Source organism: Triturus cristatus, chromosome 7 (genome assembly GCF_964204655.1).
Source record: "Triturus cristatus chromosome 7, aTriCri1.1, whole genome shotgun sequence".
In the NCBI taxonomy this organism is placed as follows: domain Eukaryota; kingdom Metazoa; phylum Chordata; class Amphibia; order Caudata; family Salamandridae; genus Triturus; species Triturus cristatus.
In genome coordinates, this window is record NC_140590.1 from 1,410,132,882 (window position 1) to 1,410,159,887 (window position 27,006).

The window sequence follows — 27,006 nt, forward strand, 5'->3', positions numbered from 1 at the left end:
AACACTCCGTTTATTCCCAAGGATGAATTACGAGTTTACATGGGTTGGAATGTTACGGAGTATGGCATTACTTTGGGTGAGAACAAACGTAAGAGCTCGACTCCGATCTGGGTCGTACCCCACCAAGGTCAGGTCTGTTTTCAAGGAAATGGGAGGAATCCGAAAGCTCGACTAGGGAAGAGTGACTGTACTGAAACATACGTTTTCCCGTCACAGTCTTCCCCTGCATTCTTAGCTGCTAAGGGCACCTATTTTGTTTGCAAAGACAGAGCATATACATGGCTGCCTGCTGACTTTTCAGGCTCATGTTATATCGCTCAACTGTTGCCTCCGACATACACTGCTGCACCGGATTATCACAAAACTAGAGTTGTGAGAGGTGTTTTCAATACGGAAGACACTGCTGGCCAAGAAGCAGGAGACTTTTTCAAAGGTTTCCTTCCGTTCTGGGGGCCTATGGCCAACAGTAGAAACTTACGTCAACTAACACGGGTAGTTGAATCCACTATTACCGAAACTGCGGGTGCCCTTAGTAACCTGACAGCTGAGCTTCAAGCGGATCGCCTCATGACGTTACAGAATCGTATGGTCCTTGATGTATTACTTGCAGATCGAGGTGGGGTATGTAAGATGATCCAATCGAGTTGCTGTGTTTTTATCCCAGATAATGCGCCAACGGTATATAAGGCCATTTCTAAGTTACACAAAATCTCTGACTCTATTCATGTAGAGAAAGGTGACTGGTCACTAATGGGATGGTTCTGGAATCTGTTATCTGCGTGGGGATGGAAGGTTCTGATAGTCATTGGTGTTGCGTTGGTATTTTTATTCTCGTGCTGTCTCATTGTTCAGTGTGGTCCTGCCTTATGTGGCCTTTGTGTTTCAACATGCGTAAGAAGACCACCTGTTTTTGGAGATACGCCACGAGATAGAATAATGCTCCAGCAACATATCAGTGACCTGATGAACATAGAGATGGACTCTGACATAGAGTAAGTTATTGCCTATGTAAGGGCAAAAGGACGGTCTGAGGTCCTATAGCGATCCGAACCCGTGTATTCGGTATCGTAGTACTGATACGATTTTGGTACCAATGAACCGTAAATGATCCATTTAATGCATGACAGTGTTTTCGCTGCGCTACGAGCATGAATTCACTGAGAAATAGGGCATTCTGTTGTAAAGTCATGGCATCCATTTTAGATACGGCACCCATTTTGTTTCTTGCCCTCACATAGTCAATGGACGAGCAATGACCCCGGCAGAATCACCTTGTTAAGGACACGTAAGCTCGAGCCCGAGGAAGCTGACGCTGCGTGACTAGGCAGAATCAAGCTGCCTCCCCTGCCTGAGGCCAGCCCTGCTATACTGGTTCTCGTGTCCATTGTCCTGATTAAGAGGCCGAAGACGGTAGCCATGCCCGTTTATGACCCATAAGCACTTCTTATCCTACTTTTCTATCCCTTACACCTGGCTCTGCTCCTCTCCTTCTGGACTTTTACTATGGGGAGGATACGATTTTTATGATGGGGAGGATCGGTCAAAGAATGGAAAACTGACAAAAAGACTTGATCGAATACTGAAAACCTACGATTTTATTGTTTGGTGTATGTTTATTGTCTGTTTGGGATACCGGGTTGGGCATGAAAGATATTCGTGCAATGTTGCCTGAAGACATATTTTGTGTATTTAAGGAGCAACCCATTTTTTGCAATTCGAACAGTCTCGTAGATTCTGCCTTTGTGTGGTTCCTATGACTTCTGTGTCCCTGCAGTAAAGAAATCTTGGTCTCTGACGCCACCATCGAGAAGCCTGCGTCTCTGTTTATTTGTGCACCAAGGCAGGAAGGAACTCAGGGGTCTTTGGGTGTTGTTTCCCTGACACCTCTGGACTCTAAAAAGTCCAGAACCTCAAGGGGGGGGGGGGGTTAGGAGTCGAATAGGCATGCCTATTGGAAGGGAGGGTTCCTTATGGTAAAAGGGGGCACTTGGGAGGGCGGGGTGAGGGTGGGGGGGAGGGCACGGGTGGGGAGCAATGGGTAAAAAAACAAAAAAATGAACCTCATCTCACGTTAAGTACAAGTCCTGGGAGTCTCTGGTCTGGGGGTTGGTTACAAAGTAAATGGCCTTAAACCACAACATGGGGGGTAGGAGGATTGTCTTTACCTCCTGGAATGTCAATGGGCTAAGGTGCTCCCGCAGACAAAGGTTGATCTTGAAATACCTTGAGTGCTCTTCGTCCCAGGTCTGTATATTACAGGAGACCCACCTGAGTCAAATAGAGAGTTCCCTCCTTTTCTCTAAGGTCCCCTGGATAGACTGTTTTTGTATCTCTCAGCAGTCATCCCATAATAGAGGGGTCGCGATCTTGGTGAAAAAAGGTTTACATTGCTCTATAAAAAACTGCCTGACAGACACCTCTGGGAGGTGGTTAGAAGTACACTCCTTTTCAATTATATTTGTAGTACCTGATTTTGTTGATGAGAGGGGGAGGGGTCTGACGAGTTTAAAAAGGGAAACAGGTGAGAGTGAGTTGATAGGCGGCTCTTGGTAAAGGAGTAATGAGATTGAGAACGGACATGTATTACAGGTACGCTAGTGTTGCCATGAGGTTCGGGTTAACAAATATGGGCTATTTGGAATACCGAGGTAGCGAGGTGACATTCCCATAGGTTTCACAACAGGGGATTGAGATAGAGAACGATGGGGAGGTATCGTATCTTAGTCTTATGTTGGTTGTTATTAGAGGGACAACGCTGTTTGAGGCATTTAAAATGCATATATTATGAGTATTTACTCATTTAAAATGTATGATGCTTTAGAATTTAAACATACTGTCTAAAACACGCTGTTTATATTTGTAGTGAACCCCTGACGAAGGGCGATGAAGCAGCCCGAAATGCATTGGGATTTATACACTACTGAGGATGAAAAATGTATATGTCCTGCTTTAGTGAAAAGGCCTGGATGGGCATACCTACTGCATCAGATTTTTATACATTAAAAGGATTTCATGTGACAAAACGAACTGAAAAGGAAAACAAAACGATTGGAATAACGTGAATAAAACTCTCTAACTGAATTAATTGTGGCATAATTTTTGCAAAACCACAGCAGTGCTTCCGGTTTGGGAGCGAAAACACGTTCCCAAACAATCATTGCTATCTTCACCCACGTGGTCGTAGGGCGGACCGCGTTACCGGGAAGCACGCATTAAGTGATCAAACTGATGAAATATAATTGAAAAGGAGTGCACTTCAACTCTCTGTTTTTGCCTTTATGTTTAATGCCATAAATGAAACACAATGTTCTAAGCAGATTGCTAAATTGCATCTCCAGCCCCGATCACAATGTCTCACTTCATGCTGGACAGTGGGCACCCTGTTTTCATGCAGCGCCAAGACGGGGTGAACTAATGCACAGACTGAGGTTTGCCAGCCTCCGAGGCTCAAAGCATTCCTTGCAACAGTCCGCTGTGTCAAGGTATTGCCATGTGTACAGCACACACTCTGCAAAAGCAAGTGGTTTCAAAGTTGGGGGTGACTTCCCAAACTTTCCCGAGGGGTTCATCGTGTTTGGTGACAGCGTATTTATGCTGACAGCCCAAAAAACTGTTTGTGGTTGTGTGTGTGTGGTTGTGTGTGTGTGTGGTTGTGTGTGTGTGGTTGTGTGCGTGTGTGGTTGTGTGTGTGTGTGGTTGTTTGTGTGGTTGTGTGTGTGTGGTGTGTGTGTGTGGTTGTGTGTGTGGTTGTGTGTGTGATAGTGTGGTTGTGTGTGTGGTTGTGTGCATGTGTGGTTTTGTGTGTGTTTGGTTGTGTGTGGTTGTGGTTGTGTGTGGTTGTGTTTGTGTGGTTGTGTGTGGTTGTGGTTGTGTGGTTGGTTGTGGTTTGTTGTTTGTGGTTGTGTGTGTGGATGTGGTTGTGTGGTTGGTTGTGGTTGGTTGTGTGTGGGGTCGTGTGTGTGTGGTTGTTTGTGTGGTTGTGTGTGTGGTTGTGTGTGTATGTGATGTGTGTGTGTGTGGGGTTGTGTATGTGAGTGTGTGTGGTTGTGTGTGTGAGTGTGTGTGTGTGTGTGTGGTTGAGTGTGTGTGTGGTTGTGTGTGTGTGGTTATGTGTGTATATATGTGTGTGTGTGTGGTTGTGTAGGTGTGTGGTTGTGTGTGTTGTGTAGTTGTGTGTGGTTGTGTGTGTGTGTGTTTGTGGTTGTGTGTGTGTTTGTGTGTGTGTGTGTGTGGTTGTGTGTGGTTGTGTGTGGGTGTGGTTGTGTGTGTGGTTGTGTGTGGTTGTGTGTGTGGTTGTGTGTGTGGTTGTGGGTGTGGTTGTGTGTGTGGTTGTGTGTGTGTGTGATTGTTTGTGTGTGTGTGGTTGTGTGTGCAAAAGTAAAGAAATAGATGTTTGTTTCTATTTCTTTACTTTTGCTATAATCGCGGCACCGGCGCTTTACTTTTAATGTTAAAAGTAAAGCACCAGTGCCGCAATTAGCAAGCTAAAAATGCTACCGCCGGCCACAGCTTGCAGTGCATGTGCGCTAGTGGTGCGCACGCAGCAGTAATCACGCCACATGGCGCCTCTGCTGAAGCGCGCGCCTGCGCACATGCACTGCAAGCTGTAGCCGGCGGTAGCATTTTTTAAAGCCCTTACTAATGTCTCACCGAGCAGCGCATGCGCACTGACTCAGCGAGACCTAAAAATGATTGTGAAACGTAACCGGCGCTCCAATACCTTCGGTTCGAGCAGGGGGGGTAACACAGGCCCCCGCAGCCCCCGCGTTGCAGGGGGCACCCGCGCTCCGGGGACCCCCTTGCTCATGAAGCCTCTTCATCATGAATTAAATGGTGCGCACGCCGGGCCTCTTATTAACAGGCCGGGCGTGTGCACCATTTAATTCAGGAAGGCCCTCTGAGGCCACTGTCCTTCAATGTTTGCTTGTGGTGGTTGTAAAGCATGAACCGAAATAATGTAATACCAAAAACAATAGTCCACTGAAGTCCTCCTCAAAATGTACCGTTTAACAAGTCAGTGTTGAGGAAAAGGTCAAACTTTACTTAACGGGCCTTCTAGAAGAAGCATCTAGAATTCTGCTGTCAAAGCTTTAGGTCATGGCTTTGATTGTGATTTTGCAATATGGAATGAAAGCCTCATGCATTACTTGTCTGGACAGTTTACATTTTTGGTCACAATTCTGCAAAGTAGACAGAACTATAACATTTTTGCATTATGAAAACGATGCCTCACTTCGCAGGTCTGGATTTAACGGGCACCGCAGACGAATGAGCAATATACACAATTTATGATCAGAGAAACTGAGACATTCTGCTACCTATAGAAAATTACATACCTATTTAAAGAATAAACTCTATCAAAGTCTTATAAAAGGTTTGATGCAACTAGCACATAGGTTAAATTGTTCATAGAAATCACCTCCTGACTGGGAATTGTACCAAATAGGAAAACTTCCTTAGCACAGAAGCCAAAACAGGTATTTGAATTCCTTTTTTAAAAATATTTGTTTTAGATAAAACTATGCTTAAGCGCAGAAATTTTACATGGTAGCTTCCACCTCTAAAAAGTAATAGATTTAGGAGCTTAATTAATTGCATAACATACAGAAGAACAATGTTGGAAGCTGTCAATTGTTTTTGAATCACTAAATCATATATACATTACAGGTATATTTTTATGTGTATCACAAACTGCTGCCACTATGCAGCCTCTAAGGGCTGTGCTCTTTCCCTCTTAGGCATACAGTGACATGCATGTGAAGGAGGGGAAATTCTTGGTTAACCAATATGTAAAGAGAGTGTTTAGGAGGATCCATGAAGTGCTCCGGTTTTCAGGGGTGTAACACAGGCCCCCACAGCCCCCGCCATTAATTAAATGGGTGGGTGCACGCGGCACGCAGTTGTCACTCTCCGTGTCTGCGCAGTCTTCAGGGTGGGGCTGGTGACCAATGCCATTGAATTGGTCATGCGCATTGCGGAGCGCGCACAATTGAAAGTGCGCGTGAGACTTGTGAGTTGAGGCATCTCAGGACCCAGCCACGCCATGCCCGAGACTGAGAAAGACCGTCTGCCACCGGCCATAATTTTAATTATTACTAGCCCCTGGCTAGCCTTGCACTGCCTTCTGCTGCCCGCTCGCCTTGCGCCTGCCTCTGAAGCTGCAGGCCAGGCCAGCCCTCAGGTCGTGTGCGTTTGCCCGAGACAGAGTGGTCCGTGGGTGGTGGCAGGGTGGTAATTGACTGGAATCAGGGAGGGGCAGCTCTCATAGTCTTCTAGCATGGCACCCTCTTTTTTCCTTGTCAGATTTTAATAGCGCAAACTCGACCCGAAGGTATTAGGGCGCTTTACATGAGCACCGGTTACGTTGTACAAGGACACATTCATTTTTGGTATGCACGGGGAGATTAAGTGATTTGTCCAGAATCACAGGATGCTGAGCCTTCTAGGCATAGCGCACCTTTCTAGAGTTGCTTTTGTTTCCTCGTTGCATGCTTAACCACTACTTTTTTATTTTACTTTTAACATGTATTCCATTTTTGAAAATCCCCCGGTACTGCATGACTTCTGTCGGAGCCCGCTTTCGCTCCCCGATGTTCACTCCTCCTTTGGCAATTGCATTTTTCTGATTACTGCATGGCTCCCGCCTCCCACACTGCAGATTTCTCGGGTACGTCCTCCCCCCTCCCCGGATTACACAGGCCCCCCCCCCCAACACCCACTCAATGACTGCACTGCCTCTCTCCCTCATCTAGCCTTCGCTGCACGTGGTCTCTGAAGATCAACTCTACGGGGCGGGGGCGGTCCGGATGCGAGCGTTTATAAGGCTTTTGGGCAATGAAGTTTGAGGCTGGGAGGGGCTGTTATGGGGATTGCGGTAGTGTAGACCAGGGAAGAAGGAGGCTGTAGCAGATAAAAGATAAATACACAAGCATGCGAGCAAATTCTAGGAGAGCTGCGGCGAAGTGGGAAACGAGGAAGTAGAAAGTGAGGGGGGAGAGGAGACAGATGCAAGAGAAGGTGCAACATGGGGTGGGGGGAAGAGTACAGGCCCAGCTGGAGATGAGAATCGCCCCCTGAGGGCGAGATGGTGCACAAAATGAGACTAGACTGCAGTAGTCCTGGGATTTGATTTGACAGCCCGATGGGTTCTGGGAGCTGTAGTGATTGTTTCTTTAATGGTACCAAATGGACTACAGCACATCATGACAATCATTATAAACAGGATAAGGTCGTGATTTAAAAGGTTAATGACCTGGCGACCTAGATGAAGGTGGCACCCGCAAGGTGGGAGGGCTGCAAGATGAGGCGAGGGGGCTGCAGTTCGCTTTAGGGGTAGTAAGCGCTGTGCATGCCCCGATTACTTACCGGTAATCTTCATTACTCCGAGTATAGTCTTCCTCGCCACATGACTTACAAAGTGAGCGTCAGCTCCACAACAGAACCCTCCAAAGCAAAGCAAAAAAACAAAGTCAGCATCCCATGCCTCCCATCCCTTCCCAATATGGCCGACCCAGTCACCCATGACCCCTATAAGAGGCGGGCCGGCCCAACCCAACAGCCTGAAACTACCAAGCAAATCATGAAGCCGATAGCCAGACAGGGAGGGAGGGATGGGAAGTCATGTGGCGAGGAAGACTATACTCGGAGTAATGAAGATTACCGGTAAGTAATCGGGGCATTACCTCCTCGTTAGTCTTTCTCGCCACATGACTTACAAAGTGAGCACATACCAAAGCCAAATGGCTTCATGGAACTCACAAGACACCAACAGACCAGAGGGCAAAACCCAACAGGCCAGAACGAGTGGAAGGACCACCCAGGGGAAAGGCAACCACGAGAAGGAAAAACCAGCCCGGGACCTAATGACACCGGGAAAAACAAAAACCCGGACCCCAGAGACACGAGGCGCCGGCAGGAAGCAGCCGCAGCAAAGGCCAAAGGGGGACAGAGAAAAGCACCGGACCAGACCGCACGGAGCCAGAAGCCACAGAAAACAGGACCCAGAAAGTACGCCGGACCAACACACCAGGACCAGCCAACGGAGATCCCGAAAAGAGGGCAACAAACCCCCTCCAGAAAAAGAAGGAAAACCGAAGGAACAGAGGGCAACCCCGCCACAGCGACCCAACAGAAAAGGCACAGCCGAAAGGGAGACGCAGTGCGACAAACACAGCAACCCCGCAAGGGAGAACACCACCCGCGAGAGAGCCGAAACCACCAGAGGAATGGGGAAGCGGAACCAGTCGTAAGCAAACCGGCAAGAGCCGCAATAAATGAAGAGTGAGACAGGACGCCAACCAATGACACATTGACAGCGTAAGTGAGACACGAACCCTCGTCCAGCGAGACCGAAGAGACCCGGCCACCCAGGGAACTCAACCAGGCTACCGCAGAAAGCGGAGAACCCGAAAGATCACCCACGCACAGAAGGCAGGGAAAAAGGCAGCGCCACGGACCGAGCCCGCCCCCACAGGGACCAAGCGAGCCGCCGAAGCGAGCACCCACCAAAGGTGAGAAGGACAGAAGGGCAGGGTGAAAACCGAACCCGAGCCACGTCAAAACCCCCGGAGAGCCACCAGAGCCAACAGGCCCCGGAACCCCAAGCCCAGGGATAAAAGACGAGGAAACAAGGCACACCGGAAGCGCACGGGCTCGCCAAGGAGCAGAGAACCGGAGGCACCATCACCCCCGGACTCCCAACAGCACCTTCGGAAACAAAAACCCGCAAGTGAAAAAAGACAACAGGGGCAGGCCCAAGCGAGCACCACCAACAGGCAAAAAGTCCGGCCCACAAGGGCCAGAAACTCCGGCAGAAGAAGGAACGAGAAGGCCGAAGAGCCAACACCGGAGACCCAAAGGGAGCAAACAGCACCAAGGGACCCAGAAGAACCCCGCCACACAGGCAGCCACAAACAGGGCCAAACCCAGCAAACACCCGGGAGCACGAGGCAGAGCCAGCCAGGCAGGGGAAAGGGAAAACCACAGACCCAGCACAGAACATGAAAGTGCACGTCAACCAATACGGGTAAGGCAGAGCTGAACAGCATAAGGATGACGACAACTAACAAAAATGGCCCTCAAGAGAACAACCACAAATGGATGAAAGGCAAAGTGGACTCAACAGGAAAGAACCAGCGACCAAAAGGTCGAACATAGGCCCCTGCAGGAGACACAGTAGACCAGGGAGCCACCAGTACCCAAACCCCCCAGCCGTACCAGGACAGAAGCGGGAAGGGCCCAAGGAAGGACCAGAGACAACTGGAAGGAGAAAAACAGCCAGGCAACAAGACTGCATGGAACGCCACACGAAAGTGCGCGTAATCCCAGCGCAGGGACCATGCCAAACGCTACAGACCCGCACCAGGCGGAGAATACGTGTAGCCGCAGTGAGCATCCAAAACGAGGAAGGCCCAAACCAGTCAGACAACCCCAACAGGAAAAACCAGGGGAGAAATCAACCCCCATGACAGGAGCCGACCAGAGAAGGACCCGCAAGACCGCAAAAAGCGACCCAGCCGAAAAAGGAGAGAACGCCCACCCCACCAGAGGAGGGCGCCGAACCCCAGGCCCGACAAACCAGGACCGTGCAGAAGGACCACAACAAAAATAAAAATCCCAACCCCCAGGGGGCAAGGAGAAGCATGGCGAAAAGGGGAGCAAGAGCCACCCGCCGAGACACGGAGCAGGCCAAAGTCCACAGCACCTGGAAGGCCCAGGCGGCACCCCAACCGGGCACCAACCCGTCCCGACCCAGCACATCCGCAGAAAGCAGACTAGGCCAGGTGCAGCCAGGGAGGCAATGCCGAACGCCCCACAGCCCCAGGAAAACCCCGGAGGACTGCCAACCAGCAATAGACAGGGACAGACCCTGCACAACAACTGCGGGAACAGGAACCCACAGAACGAAAGCACCAGGGGTACAGAGCGGACACTGTCGGCAAGCCGAAAGGCAACTAAAGCCCGCGAGGGGGCAAGGAGCCACAACAGAGGGGGCCGAGAGACCCACACGCACACAGGTACAGAGAAGCCCACAGCCGCCCCCACAAAGAGGGGGAGCCCAACGCCAAAACCCAAACCCCAGAGCCCGCTAAAGCAGGGCATCAAGCACAAGGCGGCGGGGGAGGGGGGAGCGCAGGGCAGGGCCGCGAGGGCCAGAAGGAGGGGGAACGAGAAAGTGAGCCCGACAAGGCGGGCCACCACCCGGGACACCCACAACCAAACGGGGCAGAGTAGAAGGCAACAAACTGCCTGTGCGCAGGAAGGATGACAGCGGAGCAACACAGAACCGGAGGAGGAAGAGCAAGCATCCAGCCAGCACCCCCAACCACCAGGACAGAACATGCTCAACAGCCCAGGAGCAGGACAAATCAAAGGCTACCACTCCCCAACCTGTAAAAGAAGAGCAAGAAAACAGCCAACTATGACACTTCGACAGCATTCGCGGGACTCGAACCCCGGACCCGTGTGACCATTTACAACCACAGGCACAAGACTAACCAATGAGCTACAGCTCATGGTACACAGAAGGACGAAGGGCCGAGCGGACCTCCGGGAGCCGAACCGGCGAAAATGTGGATTAAACAGAAACAATGGGGAAACGAACCCATAACCCTGAGAGCAAGAGTCAAGGAGCTAAACCATAAGCCCGCACCATTGAGACCATAACATATGTCTCCGGAAAGCGCACGTACATCCAGAGGACCATAGGCGCTGAATAACAGACGTTTATTGTCACCGAACTCAATGGGCCTCATCATGTCGGCCACAGATGGACGAAAAAGTGAGTGGACCCACCGGGAAGTGAACCAGAGACCAAGAGGAAGAACCCAGGCCCCCACAATGGATGCAGCAGTCCACCTAGCCACCAGACCCAGCTGGAAAACAACCCAAAAACAAACGGCGCCACCCAGAGGAGCACCACCCGAGGGAACCGTGAGAGCCCGTCGGAGACAAAGGCGATGAACAACAGAAGCCACGGGAAAGGACACAAAACCACGAGGTCCATTGCAACCCAAGTCAAAGACATTCACGCAACGCCCCCAGTAGGATGAAAGGCCGAACGGACCAGCAGGGAGGTCCAACCCGCAAATTAAAATAAATCCCAACAATACAGAAGGGAAAACCATTGCCCACGCCTCAGACCGTCCAAATGGGGGAAACCACGAAAGCCGCCAGGCAAACACCCCAGCAACATGTGCCCGAAAGCAAAAAAACCGAGGAACACTCACCCAGAGGACGCAGGTCCCGTGGCACTCGGAAAGCGACAGGCAGCACACACGCACACAGCCGGAAAGCACGAACCAGTGGCCTGCAGTGCTAGAGAGAACGGAGCGCGCATGCGCGGGACCGAGAAACGGGCTAGCGTGCAGCAACATCGGAACCGGGAACGCCAAAGGCAAAGACAGCAGCGCGCGGCTCCCGGGAGGGAGCGCACGCCCGGTCCCGGGAAAGCCGAACGGAAACCCCAGGCAAGTCGTATTCCACGTGCATCGCACAGCGCAGCGGCGGTCCTACTGTCCAAAACAGGCAACAACGGAGCCCCGCAGCTGCTAGTGCCGGCCCCCAGGGAACGCAGCGCAGAACAGCATAAAACAGGCCGCGCGGTTTCCGGGGCAGGAAAGGTCAAACCTCGCCGGACGCAAGCAGGCGGTGCAGCATCGGACAGCAAGGCACAACAACAGAGGAGCCAGAGGCGCCAATAATCCCCCTGACTTGCAGCGCCCCAGTCACAGTGAGGACCCCAAACAACAAAGCAGAGGCGCGCCCGGGGCCCGCACAACGGGCCGCCGGCACCCCACCACACACCCAAGCTGACCTACGACCAGCAGGGAAACGGGAACACATGGTTCGGGGGAAAGAGGGGGGCCCCGGCAAGAGTGAAACAAACACTCAGCCCACACGGACGAGGGGACAGGAGAACGCAGAGAGGAAAAGCCCCAGACCCCCTCGCCCCGCCTCCTGTACACCCACGGCTCGCTAAAGCAGAGCCTGACCGGCACAAGAAAATAACCTTAGAATGCAGTTTTTGTAGGCCAGAGAGCCCACTAGATTCCAAATACACCGGGGGCAACAGGCAGGGGGAATAAACGAAGTCCAAGCCCCTAGGGTCCGCTACAGCAGGACCTCCAACCATGGACCCACGCACCTGCTACAGCAGGCACCACTTACCTGAAGCGCTCCGGAGAGAGTGCAGAACTAAAAAAACAGGCTGTTGGGTTGGGCCGGCCCGCCTCTTATAGGGGTCATGGGTGACTGGGTCGGCCATATTGGGAAGGGATGGGAGGCATGGGATGCTGACTTTGTTTTTTTGCTTTGCTTTGGAGGGTTCTGTTGTGGAGCTGACGCTCACTTTGTAAGTCATGTGGCGAGGAAGACTAACGAGGAGGTAATGCATACAACCATGAGGGAAGTGGGTAGGTTATGGTGAGAGAAGAAATAAGTGGGGGTTTGAAAGTTGTGCTATTGGCGAGCTGACAGTGGGGGGACTGGAAGGTTGATGGGTGGGAGAGAGACGGTCAGACTTCAGAAGTGGAAAGTGAGGGGTCGAACTAGTAGGTCGGACGAGAGATTGATTAAAAGGGGGGGGGGGGGCAGACGAAGATGGTGAGACCAAACGGGACCGGGAAGTGAAGATTGTGATTCGGGACAGATGGAAATAGGGAGGGCAAGAAAATGGGACGTGCACAGACGCGCTTGATGGGGTGGGTGGCAGATCAGACCCAGAGGTAGAAAGTGATGTAGTGTAGAACGTGCAGAGCAGGCAAAGTGGGAGGACAGAAGCGTGAGATGGAGGGGAAGCGATAAGGGGGGTGGGAAGCGGTTCGGCAAGGCGGGGAGAGGTAGAAAGTGAATCAGGGAGAAGTAGAGTAAAGTGGATAGAGACGGAACAATGGGGGCAGACCTAGATGAAGGTGGCACCCGCAAGGTGGGAGGGCTACAAGATGAGGCGAGGGGGCTGCCGTTCGCTTTAGGGGTAGTAAGCGCTGTGCATGCATACAACCATGAGGGAAGCGGGTAGGTTATGGTGAGAGAAGAAATAAGTGGGGGTTTGAAAGTTGTACTATTGGCGAGCTGTGGGGACTGGAAGGTTGATGGGTGGGAGAGAGACGGTCAGACTTCAGAAGTGGAAAAGTGAGGGGTCGAACTAGTAGGTCGGACGAGAGGTTGATTAAAAGGGGGGGCAGACGAAGATGGTGAGACCAAATGGGACGGGAAGCGAAGATTGTGATTCGGGACAGATGGAAATAGGGAGGGGGAGCAAGAAAATGGGACGTGCACAGACGCGCTTGATGGGGTGGGTGGCAGATCAGACCCAGAGGTAGAAAGTGATGTAGTGTAGAACGTGCAGAGCAGGCAAAGTGGGAGGACAGAAGCGTGAGACGGAGGGGAGGCGAGAAGGGGGAGGGAAGCAGTTCGGCAAGGCGGGGACAGGTAGAAAGTGAATCAGGGAGAGGTAAAGTGGATAGAGACGGAACAATGGGGTCAGAGAGCCAGGGAGTGTGAGGATAAGGGAAAAACAAAAACCCCCGCTTGGATAGATATCAGTAAAAAGGAGGGCATCATGGTGGGGCCCGGCCGGGAATAAAAGTAAAACATAGTGTAGGCCCAGGGAGTAACATAGGCCCCCACGTTGCAAGGGTGTGGGGGTGCAGGGACCCCTCTCTCAGTGAGGCAGCAGGCAGCAGCAAGCCTCTTCATTAATTAAATGGTGCGCACCCGGGCCCTGGCCGGGACTCAGAGAGGCTCTTTATTATAAATGAGATAACATCTCCTCACTGTTTTCCTTTTCTTTCCTCATTAGGTCTTCCTATTATACCCCATCCTTACTGTCGCTCATCACCATCTTCTTTCTCCCCACTACCTGCACTGCCTACTTGTGTCATTGTTTTTACCTTCTCACCCCTTTCCTCCTTTTCATCTTCTAGGCTCTCCATCATTTCAGTCCATTCACAGCCCCTCTTCAAGTTCCCTTTATCTGGTTCTCCTTTTCTCCTCCAGGTTCTCATTCTTTCTCTCCCTAGTGATTCCCCTTCATCTCTTAAAAATCGTGTTTTGTATGTAGTGTTTACGACCGCAGATGTGTCTTTTCATATCACCACTGGTCTATCCCCTTGACCATGCACTCTGTCAAAAAGAACATGACTGTGGGACACCTTTGAAGTTACTAGAAACCCAAGGAGGGAATCCAAGTTATCTGACTGGGGTGACAAGTCTTAACAGCTGAGTTATTTAACCCTTGCTTCTGCCCCTCTCCTCCGATCTATCCAACTCTTAGTCACTTTTAACTTCATGCCCACAAGAAATGTCAACATGAAACTGTGAAAGAGGAGAGGCTGTTTTAAAGAGAAGGGTGCTGATTAACTGGCCAGCAGATAATATTCTGCGGCCTGTTTTGAAGAGGCTAAATGTCCCAGTCCAGCTTCAGTGCTTGCTGAGCCTGAATTACCAACTTGCCTCATGTCATCAGAAGTACGGTAATACAGTCCTGGATTTTTCGACAACAGTGCTTTGCATGTTGGGACAGAAAAGCCAGTCTATGTAATGTGTCTACATCCGCATTCTACAGTAGGATAAGCTTATTTTAAACTTGCGTAGAAAGGGATAACATACCCTGTCCACACCCAATAGCAAAACTATGTATTTTATTTTTTAATAATACCTTAAAGGAGAACACCTAGCTAGGAATTAGAAAAAAACGAATGTTTCTCTATGACCACTTCCTGGAATCTTATTTAAATTTCTTTCAAGACTTGAGGTGGAGATAAGTGTTGGTAGTAGAAGAAAAGAAGGCTGTGACAGCAATTGCTACCACTCTTGTTGCTTGCAATCCCAGTCGACTGCTTTGCAGCCCCATTGGTTGACCCAATCTGACTCCTAACGTTTTAAAGCTTGTCTTTACTTTGCCAAATTGTAGTGGCTGTTTATTTGTAGCTGTTTATGATATATATCACTGCAGCAAGGGGCAAAGTTTGGCATTTAGAAAAATCTAAGTTTAGCTCAGGACCTGAGGATTCAGTTTCAAGAAGGATGCGGGTTAAGGGATTGAAGAGAGCAACTTTTATTGTTAGGACAGTTCCTGCCACAGAAAAGCAGACTGCAGTGTGACATTATTAGACTGTGGGCATGGGTTTGTGTATGTGAGGACTCTGAACTCAATGGTTTATACCAGCTCTTAGGTGGCTTGGGTTTAGAATGATGACCACACAAGCGGTTCAGCTTCCTGTTCTGAGCTGGGGTCACTTATGAAAACAGATGGCATAGTGTTAGTCGATGGCTGCATTTAGGGGAGATAGGTATAAGCTTCACTAGATGAGACAGAACAGTCCCATGTGGCCAGAAATTGAAAATAGGGCCGGCAATCACTTACCTTCCACAGAATTCAGGGTCGTTAACAAAATGGGAATATACAACCTCATGAAAACTCTGACCTCTATGACAAACTAATGACTTTTTTTAAAGTTTGAATATTCCAGGCTGCACACAAATCACACCTCTTTTGAATATTTTTTTGCAAAAGGAGGGCTATGCTGATGGCACCACAATACCCCCTGCATGCCACTGGCTGAAGAAGACTTTAGTATGACATAATGGTAACACCGAGTACCAGACCATGACCCACATAGATGGCAGAAAATGTCCTCTCTGTGAGCTCAGATTTACTTTTTTTAAAAGGTGGTGATAGTGAGGTGAAGTGTTTTATTTAGTTATTTTATCAATAGAAAGAACCAGACCCATTGGGCAGCTAAGTGTTTAGAGGAGGTGTTGGGGGTTCATAACGGGGACGTGTTTTCATTAAAGCTTTTCTTAATTATAGCAGACCATGGAAAGATCAGAAACAGCGTTTGTGGTTTTGGCCAGATGCACAACTGTAATTCAGGGATGTACCATAGTGGGGCTTCAGAGTGCAAATGCTAGTCAGCTGTGCAGTGGACTTGAATATTAGCAAGGCCACTGGCATTCTGGGCTTCTGCAGTTGCAACGTTTTCTGCATAATGATGCCGCATTTGCCATAGAATCTGTCACCGGCTGCATAAATTGCAAATTTTAACAAAAAACGTTTTCTAGCTCAAACGGATCAAGTCTCTAAACACTCAAAAAATGTGTTGCTGTGCAGTAGAAGGCCCTTCACAAAAGTTGGCAGGTCACGTTTCAGTTGCTTATTTATGAATTTGGGTGAAAAACTTGTATTAATGGGAAAAAACATTTGCCCAAACATTTATAACGTGAGTAAAAATAAAAAAATAATGAGGCAATACTATCCCAACATTGTGCCGCATTATACAGCATACTTTGCCTTTTCTTGCAGCATAATACAGTCAACCCTGCCACATAATTTGATCCATCCCTGCTACATAATTCCAGTGGCCTAGAATATTAGCATCTGAAAGTAATGAGCAAACAGAGGGTAGAAGGGATTGCAATCTATGAACCTCTCCACTATAACATACAGACCCCGGTTTCTTCTCATTAGCTTTGGAAGTGGGTGGTTTATATAAACAAAAGCTGTTTCATTTATCTTAAAATTTACAGGTAGTATTTCTAAAGTTTCATGATATCATTAACTGTGGCTGTGAAGGGAAGCAGTAGCGTAACAAAAGCCCCAGCAACCCACATGGTGTGGGGGGCCTCCGAGCTCCAAGGGGTCTCCTCAGCACATTGCCCAAGCCTGGAGCTCCTGAGTGTGGTTGGAAGGGCCCCCTCCATGTACTTTGCAGGGGGGGCTCAAGTTTCGTTACGCAACTGGGTTCGAGTTCGCGCTATATAAAATCTGCAAAAAGAAAAATTGAACCTGGTCTCGGGTAAAGTAACCAGTGCTGAAGCAAAGAGGCTCAAAACCTTCCAGTGTCTCATTTTAGCAAAAATACAAAATCGGATAGATTTTTGTGCCTGGCAATAATTGGCACTGCTGCGGTACACACACTTTACACTCGAAAAAGGCAGCAAGCAACGATGAGTCTGTTAAAAAAAGATAACACACTGCTATTCTGTGTGTGTTGGTGGAACAAGACACGAATGCGTGACGCAACGCACAGCCCGGGTGGCTCTCGTCATAGGAAGACTAAGAAAAAAGCTTCAAAGCACGAGACGAAGAACTAGAGGTTACTACAGGAAGTGACGTAGCCTGTAATAGTTTAGAACAGGCCGGGTGGCTCCCGTCAGCGGATATGTGTTTTAAAAAATCGAATGAGAGGTATTTTTGCTGCTTCTGGTTCGTTCCCCCTTGGATGCGCGGGAGAGGTAAAACACATCTAGTGAAGAGTGCGAGACGGGCCATTTCGGGCAACAGTTGCGGGAATGTACCGGAGTTCTCCACCTTCCCTCTGGTTGTGTACTTCTCACGGCAGAAGGTGTTTCCCCGTGCAGACAATTGCGTCAGTGACACGCTGTGCGCGCGCAGCATGAGTGTGCATCCTAGCATCTCCTGGTCCCATGCTATTCTCGCAGCGTGTCTTCCCTCGCAGTTTACGCAAGGCAGCATCTGGGCTACCGGCTGGTTACATTTCAGTTACCGTAGAAAATGTGCAAAGATGTCACCCTATCGTCGGAAGTAATGTCACGGGACGTGAAGTCACAGCACCACCACCTTAATGGGAATGAGTCTATATTCCAGTCAAGGCCGAGGTACATGCTGCACTCTACTGTGTTATATGTATGTACTGTGTATATATATACATGTAAAAATATGTGCCTTTAAACAGCAATGTCGATTATGTTGTCAACAAATCACATTTATCGTACAACTGCAGCGAATAAAACGATATTTACAAGACAATGAACACACTGATGAACATCTGTGCTGTAATGGGAAAAATGTACTCCCGAAACCCATAAATTGGAGGGCAAGGGGTGGCAGAGAAAAGGTCTCCCCCCCCCCCCCCCCCCCCACACCTTTCAGAAGCGGCAGAACTTTAAAAGCATTATCTGAAAGTCAATTTATACATTTGTTAAAATTGATCACAAAAATGCGTGACAGTAAATCTGTTATAGCTTACTTAATTTGCCACAAAGAAGATGCATTTCAAGATATCTTACAGGGTCAATACACTTGTGTGCCCAGCAGTTTTGAGGGTATCAACATAGCAGTAATATAACAGGGGTTAATGCAGTTTAGTGTTTTGTCCAGTCCTATTTTTGTCTCAAAGTAGCATAGAGGGTTAATGTGCCTGTTGCAAAGCAGGTTGTTTAACATGCAGATCATAGATGTGTATTTTATGTAGGTAGGTAGGTGGGTTACTGCTTTTAAAACTGAGATGATTTTGTTACTTCCCTTTCATAAGTTGCAATCCTTCTAATACAGCACAGGGATCTATTTACCACCACCAAGGAGATGCATGCAAACTGCAAGTCATGCTTTTAAATCCTTATTGTTTTTTTCTCTGTCAGTTGTTATTCTAAGATTGCAAAGGAAGGGGTCCTTTGGGAAGTAATAAAGTCTTGTTAGGGCAGACAACCACAATTCCTGTGTTAAGATGTTTCTCCTTACTATTCCCTCTTAACATATGTCTACAAGTATGAACATGTGCTTTCGACCCCCCCCCCCTATAACCATCGTTGTCACATGTAATATTTCCTGTACATGGATTCATACACTTTGTGATTTATTCTGCCTCTGTGTGTGATGTAAGAGCGCTCAGACACTCCACATAGTGATGAGTAGCAATGTAAACTAATTAAATAAAAAATCAATAGGTGCAGTTAAAGTCCTTATTTGGGTAATTGCTCATTCAAACAGATCCTGCAATTCTAACAGTGCATGCACTTCTATTACATAGGGGTGTTGAACAAAGTTAAAATCCTGCCTCCAAGTCATAGTTTATCTAAAGAACTAGTGTAGTGATCAGCTGCGTGCCTTTAGTTCCTTCCTTTGCATTAGCATCTACTGAATAAGCTCCAGATATCTTCCTGCCATGTTGATGCTTGAACAAAAGAAAGGCTGATGGCCGTTTAAGTAGCCCTTTATAGCGTGCCCAGTTGAAAGTAAAATAAGAAAGTCCCCTTGGTAGGTTGCTGCTCCTAAACGAAATGCAGACAATGTGCGTACGCTTTTGAATGATGTCCCTTTGTTGGAAAATGACACCAGGACAAATTAATGTTTCCACTTGTTGGCCGGGTTGCTAGATCTGGACCAGAAATAGGTGCTGGACGGGGTTTTGGCGCGGTCCCCCTTTCCAGCACTGCTAAACATTAAATTGTACTTAAGTGCAGTGGTAATTCAAATTAAGGTAGTCCAGTATTGCTTTAGTAAGTTATTTACTTGTAATTTCAAATCCTGTCTTTGTTTAATAATTAACAAAGCAATGACAAATCACATGTACATGTTTGTCATACAGTGAGTTATGGATTTATTGCGCACTATTTTCCTTGCGCTTACAGGTTTATGATTATCTTGATTTTAAATATGCTTTGAAACACCGTGCTAATTGAGCTATATCCAAAGCAACAATTAACCTAGATATAAGAAATGTTAAAAGAGCTTTTATATGCCAGAATTCTTAAACTTCCGGGCCTGTGTATGAGTATTTTATCCGGTTAAGTGTTCAAGGTTTTAAATACGTGTGTGTGAATATATAAATATACATAATATATCATGGCCACTAGAATTATGTGATGTGCGACTGCAGCATTTATTTGGCATAATCTTGGATTTGCAGTGCTTGTCACATAATCCATCATCTGCTGCATAATCTTCAGATTTTAACCCCCCATTAAATTGGTTCTTGCTCAAATGATTCAAAAGCTATTAAAAATGCAACAAGGTGTTGCGGTGCAGCGGAAGGCTCTTTGGAAAGGTTGACTGGTTACCTTTCGGTTGCTTACTGACTTATTTAGGTGTCAAACCGGTACCAATGTGGTGCAATCTATGCCCAAACAGGGTTAAGTGTACAAATGACTAAATAATACAATACTATCACAAAATGTGCCATATGATGCAGCATAATTTTTTTTTTCTTGCTGCATAATTTGGTCAAGACCGCTTAATAATTTGGCGCGTACACACACATTCTCTCACTCCTGTGTAGTTATAGTTAAGACCATAATATCGTAGGAAATAGATTTTTGATTTTTCTAATAACTTTGACACCATTTGGCAAATCTTCACAAAACTTTCCATTAAACAAAGCTTTTCAGGGTCTCTGTGTCCTGAAAATGAATAAAATAAATTAAAGGGACTGGGTAAACACACCCTTGCACCAAGGTATGTGTGTGTGTGTGTGATGGGAGGAGGTCCAAACTACCCCCCTTCGTGACTGTCCACAACATGTTGTGACAGCTGTTACTAGACTCTGGTACATGGTCACCACTGAAATGCATTGTAACGAATGGCAGGTTTTGAAGATCACAACAGTAGCACTTATAAAGTGTGATAACAGGTTGTAATCACATTACAACTCATTTGTTATTGGTACCATACTAATTTTAGGAATTGTGGTGTATTCTAAGGTGATTTTACTCTGTGTGAAATTCTGATCCTCTGCTTGGATTTGGTGAACCATGTTTGTGAGAAAACTGTTTTCTTACATGATTTTCTCATAGAGGTTATGGAAAGTGATACAGAATCTAAACTGAAAGCATATTTTCTGTAAATTACCACTATTTTCCTCAGCCATGTGAGAGTAAAATCTGACATACTAAGTAATACACATATTTCCAATGGAAACAGCCGCCTGTTAGTTAATTCCCCAGTGTTCTACTGCAGCCTCCAATAGTGTTCTGAACAATTAAAGCACTAACACTCTTACTTATGAGATAAGTGTGGCATGCCTGAAGTCTTCTTGATTGAATGAAAGCTTTAAAACTTAAAACATTTTCTTTAGAAAGGAACAAAATGAACGATTTGATTTTGTCATAGAAATTATGGCTAGTGCTGTAGTATGCAAACACAAGGAGATGATGGATGGAGCACTGAAACTTTTCAGACACTCATCCCCAGTCTCAGATCTGTGAGGAATCCATCATCGTTTTTTAGCTCACTTCGCCACCCCAGTTCTGACCCACCCATACGTAAATCAGTCTTGACCCTGGCTTTATTTGAACAGTCCAGCCCGAACTACCAAGCCAGGTGTTTCCTGGACCGTAATAAGCATCCTGGGACTGGTTTCGGGGTAACATCCCTCATCAGCCAGGCCAGACGCGGGTCCTGTGCTCTTCATGCCACTGGAGTCGAGCTAGCTTGGCTGATAAGGGGGTGACATCCCGAAATTGGTCCTAGTATGCTTGTTTCAAGTCCAGGGAGGACCTGACTTTACAGTTTGGGCTGGACTGTTCCCGTGGGGAACAGGGTCAAGACTGATTTGCATATGGCTGGGTCTAAACTGGAATGGCATGGGGAGCAAAAAATGATGGACTTTGGCCCAGATCACTGTACTGGGGTGAATGTATGACATTGTTCAGCATTCTGTCCATCAATTGTTCTTTTTGCATAGTGCTGTAGAAAGCAAAATTAGGGCAGATTTTGTAGGAGTTATCAAATATCTTCCGCATCCATTCAAATAAAACATTCTGACATGCAGACTAAAACGTACTTAGAACATCAGCAGCAGCCTGCAACTCCCTGGTAATCGGCTTTAGCACAGTGTTCGAATGAGCAACTGCAGTGGTAACATTCTGAATTTATGACCAGTGTGACATACCTGAATGTTATTTTGAAGGAATCAAAGTTGTAAAACTGAAAGCATTTGCCACAGAGGATATTGCAGTAAGTGAGGAAATAAGGGAGCTTGATAGTAAAAACGTCTCCCAAGATGGCCAGTGAGGGTAAAAATGAGCCCAGTTGTAGCCCAAATATAGTCCAATGGCAGAAGTGTTCAAAATGCTTAATTTTAGCAACTTACTAGGGCAACATATAATCAAGTGATCAATTGAATAACAAAACATAAAAATAACTAGTTTAAAACCCCTTTGTAACTATTTGAGAACTCAGAAAATGTGTCCCCATTTTAGCTTTTCAGAGAACTGACCATAATGTTCATTAGAACACGAGGGAGAGGTAGAGGCACATAATTGGGGGCATGGTTTGGAAGCAGGGGCAGAGGTAGCACATTGACCACACCGTACGGGTGGGAAGGGCAGTGGGCGCACAACAGAACACACAGGACAGACAGGAAAGGAGGGCAGTGACAGCACACCAGACCATAAAGGTAAAGAGGGAGGGTTCATGGGCCCGCACATGGACAACAGAGGGCAGGAGCAGAAAGCTGACCATGCACAGCAGGAGGGAGGGGCAGTGAAAGCACAATGCGCCATGTAGGGCAACAGGGAGGAAATAAGGGAAGACACACAGACAAATTAGGGAAGGTGGGGGGCGCAGGGGCAGCATGCTGACCATGCAGGGCATGTGAGAGAGGCAGTGGCAGCAGAACAAACCCATGTATGGTAGGCAGGAGGGTTAGAGGCAGCACAACAGACCATGGTGGGCAAGAGGGAGTGAGCAAGGCTATTCACAAAGGACCATACGGGGCAGAAGGGAGGGGCTGCACTCATATAACACAGGGTGGGTAGGAAGAGGGCGGGGCATCACGGCAGGCTACACAGCTTGGGAGAGAAGGGGAGGGGCAGCACAACAGATGCTGGAGCTCAGGAGGGAGGGGCAGCACAATGAACCATGGAGGGCAGGAGGGAGGGAGGGGATGGATGCATGTAGTTGGAATATTGAAGGCAGGGTGTAGGGGCTAAGGCCTGGTGTAGCAAGCTAACAACACTGGCCAGGCAGGAGGGACTGGCAGCTCAGTGGTACATGGAGGGCGAAAGGGCAGGGGCACGTGCACGGATATCGGAGAGTGGGGCAAGCAGGGTAGGGGGCAGCAATCTAAGCATGGAGGCCAGGCAGGCGGGCAGGGGCATAGGCTCTGACAATGGAGGGCAGGGATAGTAAGCTAACCACAGAGCGCTAGCGGAACGGGCAGTAGCAGAACATTGTACTATGCAGGAGAAGAAGGCAGGGCAGAGGCATGGACTTGGAAACCAGAGTGCAGGTAGGTGGTGGGTAGGGACAACCTGACCTTGGAGGAAAGGTCTGCTTAGGCGGAGGTAGCTTAGAGGACCATAGGGGCGGGGGGGGGGAGGCAGAGACACGCACAGAAAACAAAGGGGGGGGAGAGAGGGAGGTAGGGAGAATAAGCTGTACTCCGAGGTCTGGCTAGAAGGGAGGGGGGCATGCAGATGGTGAACAGAGTGCAGGCAGAAGAAGGGCAGGGGCAATCAGACCAAGGCAAGGAGGCTGACATGGGCAAAGTATGCAAAAGAAACAATTGATGGGCGGAATGCTGGACAATGCAAACATTCACCCCCAGTCACAAGGATCTGGGTTAAATCCATAATTCTTTTGCTCACCACACCACCCCAGTTTGAACCCAGCCATATGCAAATCAGTCTTGACCCTGTTCCTTGGAACAGTCCAGTCTGAACTGCCAAGCCAGGTCCTCCCTGGACCGGAAACAAGCTTCCTGGGACTGGTTTCAGGGCATCACCCTTCATCAGCCAGGCTAGCTTGAATCCAGTGGTGTGGTGAGCACGGGACCCACGTCTAGGAATACGCTTCGCACTTACAGGGAAAAAAAGACTTGTCTCTTGCACATGTAAATAAACCTCCCCCGAGGTGGGACTGGGGTGGGCATTATCTATTTAGGGGGAGGGGGCACATGGTCCGCCTCCATCCTCCATCCCCTAGGGCTGTCATTTTAATAATGGGGAGGAGCAGGCTAAATATACAGACTTGCTCCCACCCCACGAGAGCAAAAGAAAACTGCTCCCGCTGGTGGGAGCATTGCTGGCTCTTTCTGCACCTGCGATGGATGCAAGCTGGGGAGCTGGTAGGGCTGCGGGGCCCTGGGTTTTCCCGCAGCCCCCAACAAAGGACTTTTTGTGGGGTGCCCTGGGTGGACCTCGGGGCACCCCACTTTGACAGGCTATGGGACTATGAACTTGAGTGCTCACTCTTCTTGCAATATGTATACTAGTTCTTGTCTCTCCAATTTTTCTTTTCTAAAGAAAGACGCTGGATGCTGGGTCACTGCAATGATACCATTAGCCTAGCTCAGCAGCTGAGAGGAATGAAAGCAACTGGCCAGTCTGTGTACGTGGTCTCATTGTGCCTACTCTGCCACAGTGGGGATATTTAGCTTGCATTCCTGTCAGACACTTCAGCCTTACCCTCAGTCATATTTTAACAGATATCAGTATGGTTTAAGAGAGAAAAAGAGGAGGCAAAAGGTTGGGATTTAGAGGGTAAAATCTGGAAAGACATAAAAGGGAGGCTAGGATAAAAATGTGGGAGGGTTTCTATGGAGGTTGGATACGGTGAAGGAGGTAGGTTGTAGTTAATAAAACTTGGGAGGTTTTCAGAAAGCGGAAATGGACAGAGGCTGGTATCAAAAAGATTTAGACAGAGGAAGGGAAAGGTGTAATAGGGCACGAAAGGGTATTCAAAGGGAAGTAGGAAGTGAAGAGAAAGTGGGAAGAGAATGCGAAGGGAGAAGAGAGGGGACAGGAAAAGAAGGGAAGCGGTTGGAAGGGGAGAGATAAGGAAGGTAAAAGAAGAGGAGGGAAAAAGGACAGGATATAAGGAATTTGGGGTAGAGAAAAGGGCATTGGCAAGGGACCGGAGGGGAAGGAAATGTTATGGGAGAGGTGAGAAGTAAAGAAGGGATGGTGAAGTGAAGAAATAGGGGAGAGGGGAGACAGGGTAAAGAGGAGAGGAGAGGAAAGGAAAGAAGAGATGGAATGAAGATAAAGGGAACGGAAGCTTGGGGAGGGAAGGGTAGAGGAGAAGAGCGAATGAGAAGGGGAAGGAAGTGGAGAAGATGGAAGGATAAGCTAGGGGAGAGGGGAGGAAAGACGGGGGGGGAAAAGGGCAGGGAGGGAAGGGTAGGTGAGAGGAACAATATGGATGGAAGGAGGGGGGAGCCAGAAAGTGAAGAGAAATTAACGGAAAGGGAGAGGATAGAGAGGACAGGGTCGGGAGGGGAAGAAGAGGGCAGAGTAGAAAAGTGTAGACGATAGAAACGAGGAAAGGGACGTGAGGGGAGGGTTGAATGGGAAGCTGAAAGGGCAGAGGTAGTAAGGGAAAGCAGATAAGGTAATAAAGGGAAGGGAGCGAAGGGGTGAGCTTTGAAGAGATGTGGAAGTGGGGGGAGAGGAGAGGAGGGATTTGGAGAGTATAGAAGGGAAGCAAATGGATCAGGATAGCGGTGAATGGTAGGAAATGAAGAAAGGGGAGATTGTTGGAAAGTGGAATGAAAATAAGAGAGTATAGAAAGGGGAGAGGAAATGAGGACCGAAAAAAGTCTGGGGAAGGGAAGGATGTGGGGGGAAGGATAGAGGAGAGGAACAATAGCAAAAGGGAAAGATGGAATATATAGGGAAATAGGTTATTCTTTGGAGGAGGAGGAGGAGGGAGGAGGGTTAGGCAGTGGAGAGGAGAGATGAGGAAAGGACACAGAGGAGAGATTAGGTTATGGGTGGTATCAGTAGATAAGGAGCAATAAGAAGAGAAGGCACATAAAGCATAGTGAAATAGTAAGGGAAATGAAGAGGAAGAAAGGACAGAAAAGGAAAGAAGGGGAAGGATATAAGAGAAGGGGAAGGGAGGGAAGTGATCACAATCGCAACAAGCATTGGCATAGCCAATAGGTCTTGCCTTTGGGACCTTATAAGTGATTAGCAATGCAGTACATTATCCCCCACTGGCATGCCCACGCACTGAAATAAGTGATCAGACTGAGGCAGCATTCAGGATGCTTTGAGATGAAGGCCATAGTATCCCTAATTTAGCAGTTAGCAAAAATGGCATGCTGCATGATTTATGTATCAAAGCACTACATAGTGGTGACACTGAAAAGCAGTAACACATTGCTTGGCAAAAAAAGAGACAAAGTTAACAGTCTGGAATAGAAATGTTTGAAAGGGACACAAGAATGGCATAACAGAGAAGACTGAAGTCAAAGGATGTAGGAGAACAAAGTGGAGAACAGGCATTAGCAGGGGTTGATGTATTCAAGACAGGCATACAGTGAAGCAGGTCATAGGACTGTACTATAACCAATGCAGGCAATAATGTATGAATAGGGGAGGTGACACAAGCAGAAAGAAAAGATATGAAAAGGAGAACTTTTAAACAGATACTCTAAGGATGAAATGCGGCACACGTGGAATTTGGCAACATCAAGCAAACAGAGTAAGGAAGAGCATGCATCACGCGCCTACCTCAAACTCAACTCAATTCAAAGCAATGAATCAGACCCTCGGTTTAAATGAAAAAAAAAGTGTCATGAATCAATCCCGACTTATTACTGACATCGCATCCCATGCGAAGTAGCAGCAAGAAACTAGGAGCTGATGGCACAATTAAATATAGAGTATGAAAGTGCCAACCCACTTTAGGCTTATTAATAAGTCAGCAAGGTATTCGACAAGAGTGTAAGCAAATGCAAATCAGGAACAGGGCAGACATGATGATATAAAATTAATGTGAGCAAACATCCAGTATCAATGATAACCGAACGTGAAAATATCAAGACCTTAATTAACCAAAGCATCATCAGAATTTTTTTTTTTTTTTGTATATCTAATACACATTTCATATCATGGGACACTCACATTCACTAGAGCACAAACAATCATTGGCATTATATATAAAAATTGGGTACATTGTAAAAAGCACTGAAATAATGAATGAAACATTTTCCCTTTGAAGTCTCTGAATCAGAATGAACGTGCCACGGTGTCTATTTCAAGGCTGCACTGTTAGGAATAAGAAATGCATTACCTGCAACTTTTGATCCCGTAGCCGTGCCAGGCTTCCTTGAGCTGTTTCTGGGGTTTCCGGGGTTTTTAGGGGCAGGGACCTTGAAGGCTGAAGCAGCTGTTGACTGCCTACTCCCGTCCACAGAGTCATCATCATCAAAGCTTTTTTCTGACAAGGGAAAAGGATGAAGAATAACACACCCATTAATGGGAAACAAGCAAACTGCTTTCAGAAACACCGAGGGCAGGCAGGAGTTTACAGAA

At 47.9% G+C, this 27,006-nt stretch overlaps 1 protein-coding gene across 1 annotated transcript in view; it reads left to right on the plus strand.

Moving 5' to 3' along the window:
• The first annotated feature begins 17,134 nt into the window (after nt 1-17,134).
• Nucleotides 17,135-27,006, plus strand: part of ZFP64 (ZFP64 zinc finger protein) — a 49,436-nt gene continuing 39,564 nt past the window's right edge. Inside the window, exon 1 of the mRNA XM_085619133.1 lies at nt 17,135-17,622. Within this exon, the coding sequence (XP_085475259.1) occupies nt 17,589-17,622 (34 nt within the window). The 5' untranslated portion in view covers nt 17,135-17,588. The remainder of the gene's footprint in view (nt 17,623-27,006) is intronic.